Source organism: Mirounga leonina, unplaced genomic scaffold (assembly GCF_011800145.1).
Source record: "Mirounga leonina isolate KUSES-001 unplaced genomic scaffold, KU_Mleo_1.0 Mir_376, whole genome shotgun sequence".
In the NCBI taxonomy this organism is placed as follows: domain Eukaryota; kingdom Metazoa; phylum Chordata; class Mammalia; order Carnivora; family Phocidae; genus Mirounga; species Mirounga leonina.
Window position 1 is genome coordinate 6,849,998 of NW_023270718.1, and position 11,558 is coordinate 6,861,555.

The 11,558-nt window shown below is 43.8% G+C and overlaps 1 protein-coding gene across 2 annotated transcripts in view; it reads left to right on the forward strand.

Annotated features, from left to right (window-relative positions):
• Nucleotides 1-6,382, forward strand: part of LOC117998376 (zinc finger protein 350-like) — an 18,087-nt gene extending 11,705 nt beyond the window's left edge. The window contains exons 2-5 of one of the 2 annotated variants that reach the window (XM_034987156.1): nt 292-487; nt 866-992; nt 1,480-1,575; nt 6,019-6,382. In XM_034987156.1, coding sequence (XP_034843047.1) covers nt 362-487; nt 866-992; nt 1,480-1,575; nt 6,019-6,029 — 360 coding nt within the window. In that variant the 5' untranslated portion in view covers nt 292-361 and the 3' untranslated portion in view covers nt 6,030-6,382. Of the gene's footprint in view, nt 1-291; nt 488-865; nt 993-1,479; nt 1,576-5,508; nt 5,537-6,018 lie in introns of those variants that run through there. The other variant, XM_034987154.1, reaches the window with a different exon arrangement.
• Nucleotides 6,383-11,558: the final 5,176 nt, after the last annotated feature.

An 11,558-nucleotide genomic window follows, 5' to 3' on the forward strand; every position in this document is an offset into this window, starting at 1 on the left:
TGGTCTGTGTGAGATTCCCCTTCTCCTGAGGCATGGTGCTGGGGTAGATCTCATTTTCCTCTTCTCGTGTCACACTCACCCCACTTACACATCACAGAATGAAGGAAAACCTCCACTGCATTCAGAACCTCAGGCTTTATCGGTCAGACGAATAAGTCTTCTGGGGCACCAAATAAAGGGACACTTGGCAGTACTGTGTGCACGTGTTAAAGTGAGTGCTCAGGAGCAGTGACAGCGTCTGGACCCAGAGGCAGTGCACCATTCAGACTACATTGTCTCCTCAACCCACAGGTCCTGATGCCCCAGGAGCAAAAGGATTATGTGAAGGAGGAAAAAGTTACAAGATGTGGTGTCAGTTTTTATGGGGGCACGCCTGACCGAGACTGAGATTTCTGAAGAGAAACTAAAAGTAGATCCAGAAGACACAAGGCAGAGCTTCCCCACCGCCAGCTGTTTTCAGGGAGCAGAACAAATGACCCAGGCCCAGGTGACTTTCGGTTTGTTTTATTCTTTCCTTTGTTCCCTAACAGAGTTGTAGAGGCCTGTAAGAAATCAGTTGCATTAGTCTGAAAAGTATACATACATGTATCTTTTGTCTGCATATATACATGGATGGTGTTTCTAGGTTAACAAGAAGATTGAACTTTTACGTGCTATAGAAATTTCTCATTGGATGAATGGATGGATGACTGTGCACAATTACAGAATATTTAATCAGGCATTTACTCTTCCACAATGTGTCAAAATAAAAACCCTGCTAGAAATCTAGATACAGCCTATAGAGTGGAAATAAGCAGAAAAATTTTAACATTTCTTCTATGTCATCAAAAGGATATCACTTCATTAGAAAACACTGTTATTACAGGAATCCCTGACATTTGATGATGTGGCCGTGGACTTCACTTGGGAGGAGTGGCAGCTCCTGGCCCTCGCTCAGAAGGACCTGTACCGGGATGTGATGTTGGAGAACTATAGGAACCTGGTGTCAGTGGGTGAGGACAACTCCCTAGCGTCACTTGGAGGGTCCTCATCAGTGGCCTTTCCTTTCTCAGCTTTTTTTATTTTTTATTTTTTTTAAAGATTTTATTTATTTGAGACAGAATGAGAGAGAGAGAGAGAGCACATGAGAGGGGGGAGGGTCAGAGGGAGAAGCAGGTTCCCTGCCGAGCAGGGAGCCCGATGCGGGACTTGATCCAGGGACTCCAGGATCATGACCTGAGCCGAAAGCAGTCGCTTAACCAACTGAGCCACCAGGCACCCCCCTTTCTCAGCTTCTTAAAGCTCTGTAGTGTCCGTGTTGCTCTGAAGTGAGATTTTCAGTCCCTTCCCTGGCTCCAGACACGGATATATTCTCCCTTCTCCTGAGTGAAAACCTTAACTTTGTAGGTGTAAAAATTGTTTTGTCCTAACATCGTGTGGTCTTCCCAGACCCCAAGCCCAATTAGTGTGCCTAAGTCTTCTATCATTTACCATGAACAGGTTTTCACACCAGCAAACCAGATGTGCTCTCCAAATTTGATCAAGGAGAACCAACATGGACAGTGGAAGATGGTATCCCCTGTCAAACCCTTTCAGGTGAGTTAGAGAAGCAGGAGGGAACCAGGCTGTGGAAATCATATTCTAGTTGGTAGAGGAGTCACAGCTGTGAGAGGGTTGGAGGATAGGTAGGCAGTGCCTCCCTGCATCTCTCTCCTGATTTGCAACCTCTTTTTTCTTTGTAGGAGTTTAGAGTAAAATGTATCCCATTTGTCTCTTCTGGGATTTGATCCCTGTTTATTTTATTTACATCTTGAATTTTGTTTGCATGGTTTCCTTTTTCTTATAATTTTCAGATCTTTCTCTTCTTACTCTTCCACCTTCCTTGCTGTAAAAGGCTTCTGTCCAAAGAGAAAACTGAATTCCTCATTGTCTTCTAACTACTGCACCTTTCTGTCCCATTGGTATTGATATTCCTTCCTAACCTTCACCCTATCCTGGATGATGTACCCCCAAAGTAAACTGGTTTTCACTGGGCTCTTGTCCTCACTCTGAGGTTCTCCAAAGGTTCAGTTTTCCGTTTTCTCATCTGGTCTTCTAACCCTTCAAACTTTTCTTTATTCTAATAAGCTAAGGTGCTTCTGTTCTCTGCAGGACACTATCAAATTGACATCTGCCCAATGTGATCTACCAGACTTTAGTTCTGTACAGTTCACTCATCCTTATGGCAATTCTCCTGAGTTCCCAGTAAGTGCAAGGAATTTGCATCACCTTCCCTCCCAGAAAACCCTTTTAAGTTTAGGTTCTTTATACTCCTGTGCATCTTACATTCTGGCCATCCAGGCATTTCCTCAAATGCTCCCTACCTGTAGAGCTCTCTTCTTTAAAAGAATCTGCTGTTTATGATGGATTTTAACCAGAAAAGTACTTCAGCATCCTGCATTCCCAGTTACAGCTTAAACAAGATTATAACACTCATGTGTACTTTGACTTAATTCCTTTGTGTATTTACTAATTCTGGCCTTCCTTCCAGTTTATTGTAGCTGTTACCATCGTATTGACTTCCTGAAAGCTTTCTTTTTTCCATCGTATTCTGAGGACATTAAGTCCTAGTTAGCCACATCACTTGTTATAGACATGAAATTATTCTCTCAGTGTCTCTGTGATAATAGTGTTTCTTGCTCACACAGAGATTTCCATTTTCTTCTCTAAGCTCCCCAGTGTGTTCCAGACATGTGATTGCTTACTTGATTCATTTTAAAAAATGTTATTTCTTGATAACCTAGGGTAACAGCAGTGAGAAAAAGCATAAAAACAGAGCAAGAGTTTTCGTTCTAAGATCAGGAAACTGAAAACTGATCAACTAAGAAGATACATTATGTGTCTAGAGGGTGACAAGTGCTGTGATGAAATATTTGGAATATAAGGGTGGTAGTAATAGAAGAGCAGGTGCTGGGACTGGGGCTTCTCTTAGGAAAGGGAACATCTCTGTGAGGTGTAGGTTGTAGGTTACGTGTGCTTGGAGCCCACCTGTATCGTTATTGTTGCTCCCCAAGGCTGACCATGACAATGAATCCTCCAGGGAGGCCTGTTTTCCTCTACTGTGTCACCTGATTTCCTGCATCTCCCTCCATCTCCATTGCTCCTTCCTACCGGTTTTCACAATGTGCAGCTGTTTTACTTGTGTCCTTTTTTGCCCTTTATGGTTTTACCAAAGTGTAGCAGTGTAGGCTCCCTGAACATGAGGACTCTGTGTATGTCTCTAACATGAGCACCATGCCCTATGCACAGTAGTCCTCAGTAAGGATTTGTGACCTGAATGAGTCTACCTCTCCCCAGTTTGGATGAGGTGGCCCTCCAACCAGTGGTCTGCTGCTCATGGGAAATTGTGTGTATTTCACAGTCTGCATGTTCTGCAGTATTTGGAAAATAGCCAAAATTGTGTTTATTCATTGTCACTGTTTTTTTCCAATATATAAAGTACATTAAACATGGAGTTTTATTTACACTCATATAGTAGAGTCATCACTACTCTCAGTCACCTCAAATGAAGCTATTTAAAAAATACTTTTCTTCTAGTCAATGTGATGGAAGAATTCATTTTTTTTTTTAAAGATTTATTTATTTATTTGAGAGAGAGAGCATGAGAGGGGGAGAGTCAGAGGGAGAAGCAGACCCCCCACCGAGCAGGGAGCCTGATGCGGGACTCGATCCCAGGACTCCAGGATCATGACCCGAGCCAAAGGCAGTCGCTTAACCAACTGAGCCACCCAGGCCCCCGGAAGAATTCATTATTCTTTTCTAAGAGTCTGGAAACTTCCAGATCACTTACAAAATGAATTCATGGAGAACAGCCTAGAACAATGGCACAAACATAATGCATTTGAAAATTCTATTCTTCTGAGCAAAACTCATTTTGTGTCAAGGCAAAAGCATGGTATGTTGACTTAGATGGAAAAATTATGAAACCAGATATAACTTTCCTTAACCACAGCAGAGCCACTGCAGAGCTTACTGTAAGTGAGAAATCCTTTCTTCATTATTAATCATGAACAATTTCAGAGTGAAATTAAATCCCTTGAATGCCAAAAACGCACCAGCATGAAGTGCCAAATCATTAAATATCAGAAAACTAAAAAAATAAAGAAACCTCATGTATGCAGTGAATGTGGGAAAGCCTTCATCAAGAAGTCCTGGCTCACTGATCACCAGATCATTCGTACAGGAGAGAGACCCCACAGATGCAGTCTATGTGGGAAAGCATTCTCCAGAAAGTTCATGCTCACTGAACACCAGAGAATGCATACAGGAGAAAAACCTTATGAATGCACTGAATATGGCAAAGCCTTTCTCAAGAAATCACGGCTCAATATACATCACAAAACACATCCAGGAGAGAGACCTTTTCTGTGCAGTAAATGTGGAAAAGGCTTCATCCAGAAGGGAAATCTCATGGGACATCTGCGGATTCATACAGGAGAGGAAACTTATATATGCAATGAGTGTGGGAAAGGCTTCTGCCAAAAGACATGCTTGTCTTTTCACATCAAAGATTTCACACAGGAAAGACTCCTTTTGTGTGCAGTGAATGTGGAAAATCCTGTTCCCAGAAGACAGGTCTCATTAAACATCAAAGAATTCACACGGGAGAGAAAACCTTGTAGAGGTAGTGACTGTGGGAAAGCCTTTATCAGGAAGTCACAGCTCATTATACATCAGAGAACTCATACAGAAGAGAAACCATATAGGTGCATTGAATATGGGAAATCTTTTCGAGGGAAGTCAGTCCTCAATAAACATTAGAAAATTCATTTAGTCAAGGTAGAGAATCCTCCCTCAGAGTCACAGGTCATCACAGACTAGTGTTGTCCTGCAAGAGAAAAACCTTTTTAATATGGTGACTATGCAAGTGCCTTCTGTGGCTTGCCAGACATCATTAAACATCAGTGGGCTTCTAGCAAATAGAATGTGGTCATAGTGGGACAGCCTGCAGCCAGAAGTGCACCCTCAGGAGACAACAGAGGATTTGCACAGGACAGAAACCTTATGAATGCAGTGAATGTGGTCATGCCTTCACTGGTCAATTATGTCTTACTTTAGATCACAGAAAACCAGGAGGAAAAAAAACTCAGAAACATTTTATGTGGGTAGTGCCTGGGTGGCTCAGATGGTTAAGCATCTGCCTTCAGCTCGGGTCATGATCCTGGAGTCCCGGGATTGAGCCCTTCATTGGGCTCCCTGCTCAGCGGGGAGTCTGCTTCTCCCTCTGCTCCTTCCCCTGGCTCATGTTCTCTCTCAAATAAATAAAAAAATCTTAAAAAAAACAAAAACCATTCTATGTAGAGAAGGGTTGAGCAAAAAATTCTAGGTCATAGTATGGCTGAAAAGTATATACTGAGAGGAACTATATAAATGCCAAGGCTGGGAAAGCCTGATCTCCTCATCCTATTAAAAATACGTGTTGATACACAGGCATAATCTGATGTTAACCCAAATACGTACATATCAATTTCTCTTTTGTGTCTGTTAAAGGAATAAAGGAAGTCTGAGTTCAACTAAGTAGAGGAATTAAGTAGGTGAGTTTTAAAAACATACAAGAAAATTTGTATCCGGAATGCTGCTATGAAAGAAAAATCAGGAGGGGCGCCTGGGTGGCTCAGTCGTTAAGCGTCTGCCTTCGGCTCAGGTCATGATCCCAGGGTCCTGGGATCGAGCCCCACATCGGGCTCCCTGCTCGGTGGGAAGCCTGCTTCTCCCTCTCCCACTCCCCCTGCTTGTGTTCCCTCTCTCGCTGTGTCTCTCTGTGTCAAATAAATGAATAAATAAATAATCTTTAAAAAAAAATCAGGAAAGGGCTAACATTGGGTGGGTGGGATATGGAGCATGTGTATGTCAATTCAGTTTCTGCAGGCCAAGGTGAAGGATTAATTAGGAACTGGGATGTCTGCTATAAACTCTTAGGGGCACTTATGAAATTGCAGCTTTAGATTGAGTCAGTCCATTCATTTACCAAGTATTTGTCAAATACTTCCTTTGTACCGGGTCCTGTTTGAAGAAGAGTGAGGATACAGTGGTGACCAAAACAGAATAAGCCCATGGTCTCCTGGACACAGCACTGAGGTAACTGGATTATCTTTAACATTTTTTAAGTGGGGGCTCCACCCAGCATGGGGTAGAACTCATGAACCTAAGATCAAGAGTGGCATGCTCTACCGACTGAGCCAGCCAGGTGCCCCATGGATTATCTTTAAGTGATACCTTTACACACCAGCTATTCTAGTGAGAGGATGTAAATATCTATATTAAGTGAGATGGCTATGGAGTCATTGGTTCAAGGAAATAGGACAATATATTGTTGAAGGAGTATATTATTTGGGGGGATGGGGGAAAGACTTATTCATGCTTGTTGAGCACTGTAACACAAATTTTATTTTTTTTTAAAGATTTTATTTATTTGACAGAGAGAATGAGAGAGAGAGAACACATGAGAGGGGGGAGGGTCAGAGGGAGAAGCAGACTCCCTGCTGAGCAGGGAGCCTGATGTGGGACTCGATCCTGGGACTCCAGGATCATGACCTGAGCTGAAGGCAGTCGCTTAACCAGCTGAGCCACCCAGGCGCCCCACAAATTTATTTTTAAAATGCCTATTTCTGGGGCGCCTGGGTGGCTCAGATGGTTAAGCATCTGCCTTCGGCTCGGGTCATGATCCCAGGGTCCCGGGATCGAGCCCCATATCCGGCTCCTGGCTCAGTGGGGAGCCTGCTTCTCCCTCTGCCTCTCCTCTTGCTCGTGCTCGCTCGCTTGCTCTCTGTATCTCTGTGTCTCGAATGAATAAATAAAATCTTTAAAAAAAAAAAAGCCTATTTCTTATCTCCTTAAGGAGATTATAAATTCCCTAAGTTTAGTGGCTTTACTTAAATTTTAATGTATTTTTTAATTAACTTATGTTTAAAAAAATTCAAAACCAGAAAGATGAAAAATCATTGCCTCAGTCACACTAACCACATTTTAAGGGCTCAACAGTCACACGTGACTAGTGGCTGTAGAATTGGACAGCAGAGACAATGAGCAAAAAAGGCGTGACACTGAATGAATCTCTGTCATCATTTCCATTACACCAGAAGGTTATATTGGAGAGTGCTGGTTTTCATGATTTTATATTTCCCAGCACATAAAAAAAAAAAAAAAAGGAACCTAATTATATTTAGATTCTAAAGTGAATGAATATATTAATGGGCTAATCAAATCTGTTTTGTCACTGAAGGGAAATATGGTTCTAAAGAAAGAACTATCACCCCAAAGTGTTTTCATTGTGATCTGAGAGACTTAATAACAGATTATAAAAGATGAAAGCAGAAAAAGAGGTAATAAAAAGTATTCTTAGTCTTTGTGAATAAAGAATTCCCCATCCCTTCATCTTCTGGTCACTCCATCCATCATCTTCAATTGTCATCTCTTCAGTGAGGCTTTCCCTCACTAGGCCAGGTTCTCCAATTTCTGGCCCTCCGCAGAACCATGTTCCTCTGCATATAAGCACTTTATAGACTTGCAGTTCTATATTTTCTGGTGGTGAATGTGAAGATAACACATAGGTTATGTTTTGGGTTGATCCCTGATGTTTTTCACATCAACCTCCAGTGATCTACAGTCCAGATAACTCACATCTCCATTCTTGATTTATTGTGTAATGGTGATGCTGGATGAGAGAGAATAAGGGAAAAGCAGTCTGGAGAGGAGGACTTGCATTTTAGAGTTCCCTCGTTTGAGGAGCTGTGGCAGTGGATGAGGCAGTATATTTGATGCTGTTTATCTTTTAATTCGAATTTAGTGGATATATACTCAGTAAAGATTCTCTCCATCTCTGAGCCCAAGTCCCAGTATTCTTAAAATTGTTTTAACCCATTCAAAATCTTGAAATGCCTATGTGTATGAATTTTTGCCGTAAGAGGATTATATAAATACTGTGTGGAGATGAATATTTCATCTTTTCAAGAAGTCATTAAAAAAATACTGGTAGTTTTATAATTGGCTTTTTAATGGCCACAGACTGCTTGTTCTGTTGAAGAGATGTGTTTAATTTACCAAACTATCTGCCTGCTGATGTACATTCAGGTTATTCCTAATTAAAAAAAAATTACTTGGGGTGCCTGGGTGGCCCAGTTGGTTAAGCGGCAGACTCTGAATTTCTGCTCAGGTCAGTATCTCAGGGTCCTAGGATCATTCCTGCCTCTAGCTCCACCCTCTGGGGAGTCTGCTTGAAATTCTCTCTCTCCCTCTCCCTCTGCCTATCGCCTGGCTCTCTCTCGAATAATATAAATCTTCAAAAAAATAAAAACATTACCAAATTTTCTATGGTTAATATGGAGTTTTTTTTTTTTTTAAGATTTTTTTTTTTAAAGATTTTATTTATTTATTTGAGAGAAAGAGAGAGAGAAACAGCATGAGACGGGAGCGGGTCAGAGGGAGAAGCAGGCTCCCCGCCGAGCCGGGAGCCTGATGTGGGACTCGACCCCAGGACTCCAGGACCATGACCTGAGCCGAAGGCAGTCGCTTAACCAACTGAGCCACCCAGGCGCCCTTTTTTATTTTAAGATTTATTTATTTTAGAGAGAGCCCGAGTGAGAGAGAGCACATGGGGGGCGGGCAGGTGGAAAGGGAGAGAGAGAATCTCAAGCAACTCCCCGCTGAGTGTGAGCCTGAGTGGGCTCAGTCTTACAACCCTGAGATCATGATCTGAGCCAAAATCAAGTCTGTGTTCAACCAACTGAACCACCCAGGTACCCCTATAGAGTTGTTTTTTTTTTTTAAGATTTTATTTATTTATTTGAGAGAGAGAATGAGATAGAGAGAGGGGGGAGGGTCAGAGGGAGAAGCAGACTCCTTGCTGAGTAGGGAGCCCGATGTGGGACTCGATCCCGGGACTCCAGGATCATGACCTGAGCCGAAGGCAGTTGCTTAACCAACTGAGCCACCAAGGTGCCCCCTAAAGAGAGTTTTTTTTTAAATTTTTTTATTCTTACGTTAATCCCCATACATTACATCATTAGTTTTAGATGTAGTGTTCCATGATTCATTGTGCATAACACCCAGTGCTCCATGCAGAACGTGCCCTCCTCAATACCCATCACTAGGCTAACCCAACCTCCCACCCCCCTCCCCTCTAGAACCCTCAGTTTGTTTTTCAGAGTCCATCGTCTCTCATGGTTCGTCTACCCCTCCGATTCCCCCCCTTCATTCTTCCCCTTCTGCTACCTTCTTTTTTTTTTCTCTTAACATATACTGCATTATTTGTTTCAGAGGTACAGATCTGGGACTCAACAGTCTTGCACAATTCACAGCGCTTACCAGAGCACATACCCTCCCCAGTGTCTATCACCCAGTCACCCCATCCCTCCCATCCCACCCCCCACTCCAGCAACCCTCAGTTTGTTTCCTGAGATTAAGAATTCCTTGTAACAGTGAGATCATATGATACATGTATTTCTCTGATTGACTTATTTCACTTAGCATAATACCCTCTAGTTCCATCTACATTGTTGCAAATGGCAAGATTTCGGTTTTTTGTTTTTGTTTTTGATGGCTGCATAATATTCCATTGTATATATATACCACTTCTTCTTTATCCATTCATCTGTCGATGGACATCTTGGCTCTTTCCACAGTTTGGCTATTGTGGACATTGCTGCTATAAACATTGGGGTGCACGTACCCCTTTGGATCTCTACCTTTGTATCTTTGGGGTAAATACCCAGTAGTGCAATTGCTGGATCATATGGTAGCTCTATTTTCAACTTTTTGAGGAACCTCCATACTGTTTTCCAGAGTGGCTGCCCCAGCTTGCATTCCCACCAACAGTGTAGGAGGGTTCCCCTTTCTCCGCATCCCCGCCAACATCTGTCGTTTCCTGACTTGTTAATTTTAGCCATTCTGATTGGTGTGAGGTGGTATCTCATTGAGGTTTCGATTTGGATTTCCCTGATGCCGAGCGATGTTGAGCACTTTTTCATGTGTCTGTTGGCCATTTGGATGTCTTCTTTGGAAAAATGTCTGTTCATGTCTTCTGCCCATTTCTTGATTGGATTCTTTGTTCTAAAGAGAGTTTTTAACAAAGATTCTTACCATTAGAATTTCTAGGTCAACGAGAATGAAAAATTTAAACTGTATAGATAATTCTAAATTACCCGGGGGGGGGGGAGAAGATGTATAGATTATATTCTTCACTACCCCCACCTCTTTTGCCTGCATAAAATAATGTGTGGTCTTTATTTTACTTGGAAATGATGCCAAACAAGATAGTAGCGTAGCGGTGCCTAGGTGGCTCAGTCGTTAAGCGTCAGCCTTCGGCTTGTTCATGATCCCAGGATTCTGGGATCGAGCCCCCATCAGGCTCCCTGCTTCTCCCTCTCTCACTCCCCCTGCTTGTGTTCCCTTTCTCGCTGTGTCTCTGTCAAATAAATAAAATGTTAAAAAAAAAAAAAGGTAGTAGCATAAAAGATCATTTGATCACTCTCAAGTGCCCGGGTATTTTGGGGAAACACTTGAGTATATTTGAAGCCTCACCCCCTCCCTTCCCTACCAGAGGTAGCCCCCTACCAGGTCCCTGAGGAGATCTATTTTCTCAGCCCCGCCCTCCACCATCAGTCGGCCCTTTGGACAGGCCTCCGACCTACCTAATCCAGAACTGCGCTACTCGTTCTTACCTCCACTCCGCCCCACTCTCAAATCTCACCAGAACTCAAGTCTCCCTTATTTCGTCCATGGTCTGACCGCCACCCCTCTAACGCCTTGGCTCCTACAAACCTCGAAGGCTGTCGAAGGCTCCCCTTGTCCTTAGCCCCCAAGGTCTTCCCCACCGACGGGAACTGCACTTCCTGCAAAGATGGCCGCCCCCACGGTGCTCGTCTGTAATGGCTCACGGGCGCCGCCATCTTCCCCAGAGGCTAACTAGAAAACCACCCGGCGACGCGCGCCTTGCATAGGGCCCGCCTCTGAAGACTTACTCATTACAGCGCTGTAGCCAACAAGAAGGCGGAAAAGGCCAGGAGATACCCCCAATCGATTCCAGTTTCCTCTTTCGGCGCTCGGCCGCCGCCGCCGCTTCAGCCTCTCGGGCCCAGATCGCCGAGGCGGGCGTGGCCACGTGCGTCATAGAGCCGCCTCCGCGTCCAGAACTTCCGGAAACGCTGCGAGGTGAAGACAAACCTGAAGCGTCCCTAGCGACCGCTAGGGAGCGCGGGGATGGGGTAATTTGGGAAGTGAGTTCGGTCGTTGGTAGCTGCTGGTGGAGTCTGGGGAAGCTCCGCGTCAGGTGGGTGTCTCCGGAATGAGGCGCCTGTGAGGCCAGTAAACTGCCCTTTTGCGGATTTGTTTTGGTTCGGTATCCGCCCTTCGCGGTCTGTTATTTTTTTTTTAAAGATTTTATTTATTTATTTGAGAGAGAGAATGAGAGAGAGAGAGCACATGAGAGGGGGGAGGGTCAGAGGGAGAAGCAGGCTCCCTGCTCGGGACTCGATCCCGGGACTCCAGGATCATGACCTGAGCCGAAGGCAGTCGCTTAACCGACTGAGCCACCCAGGCGCCCC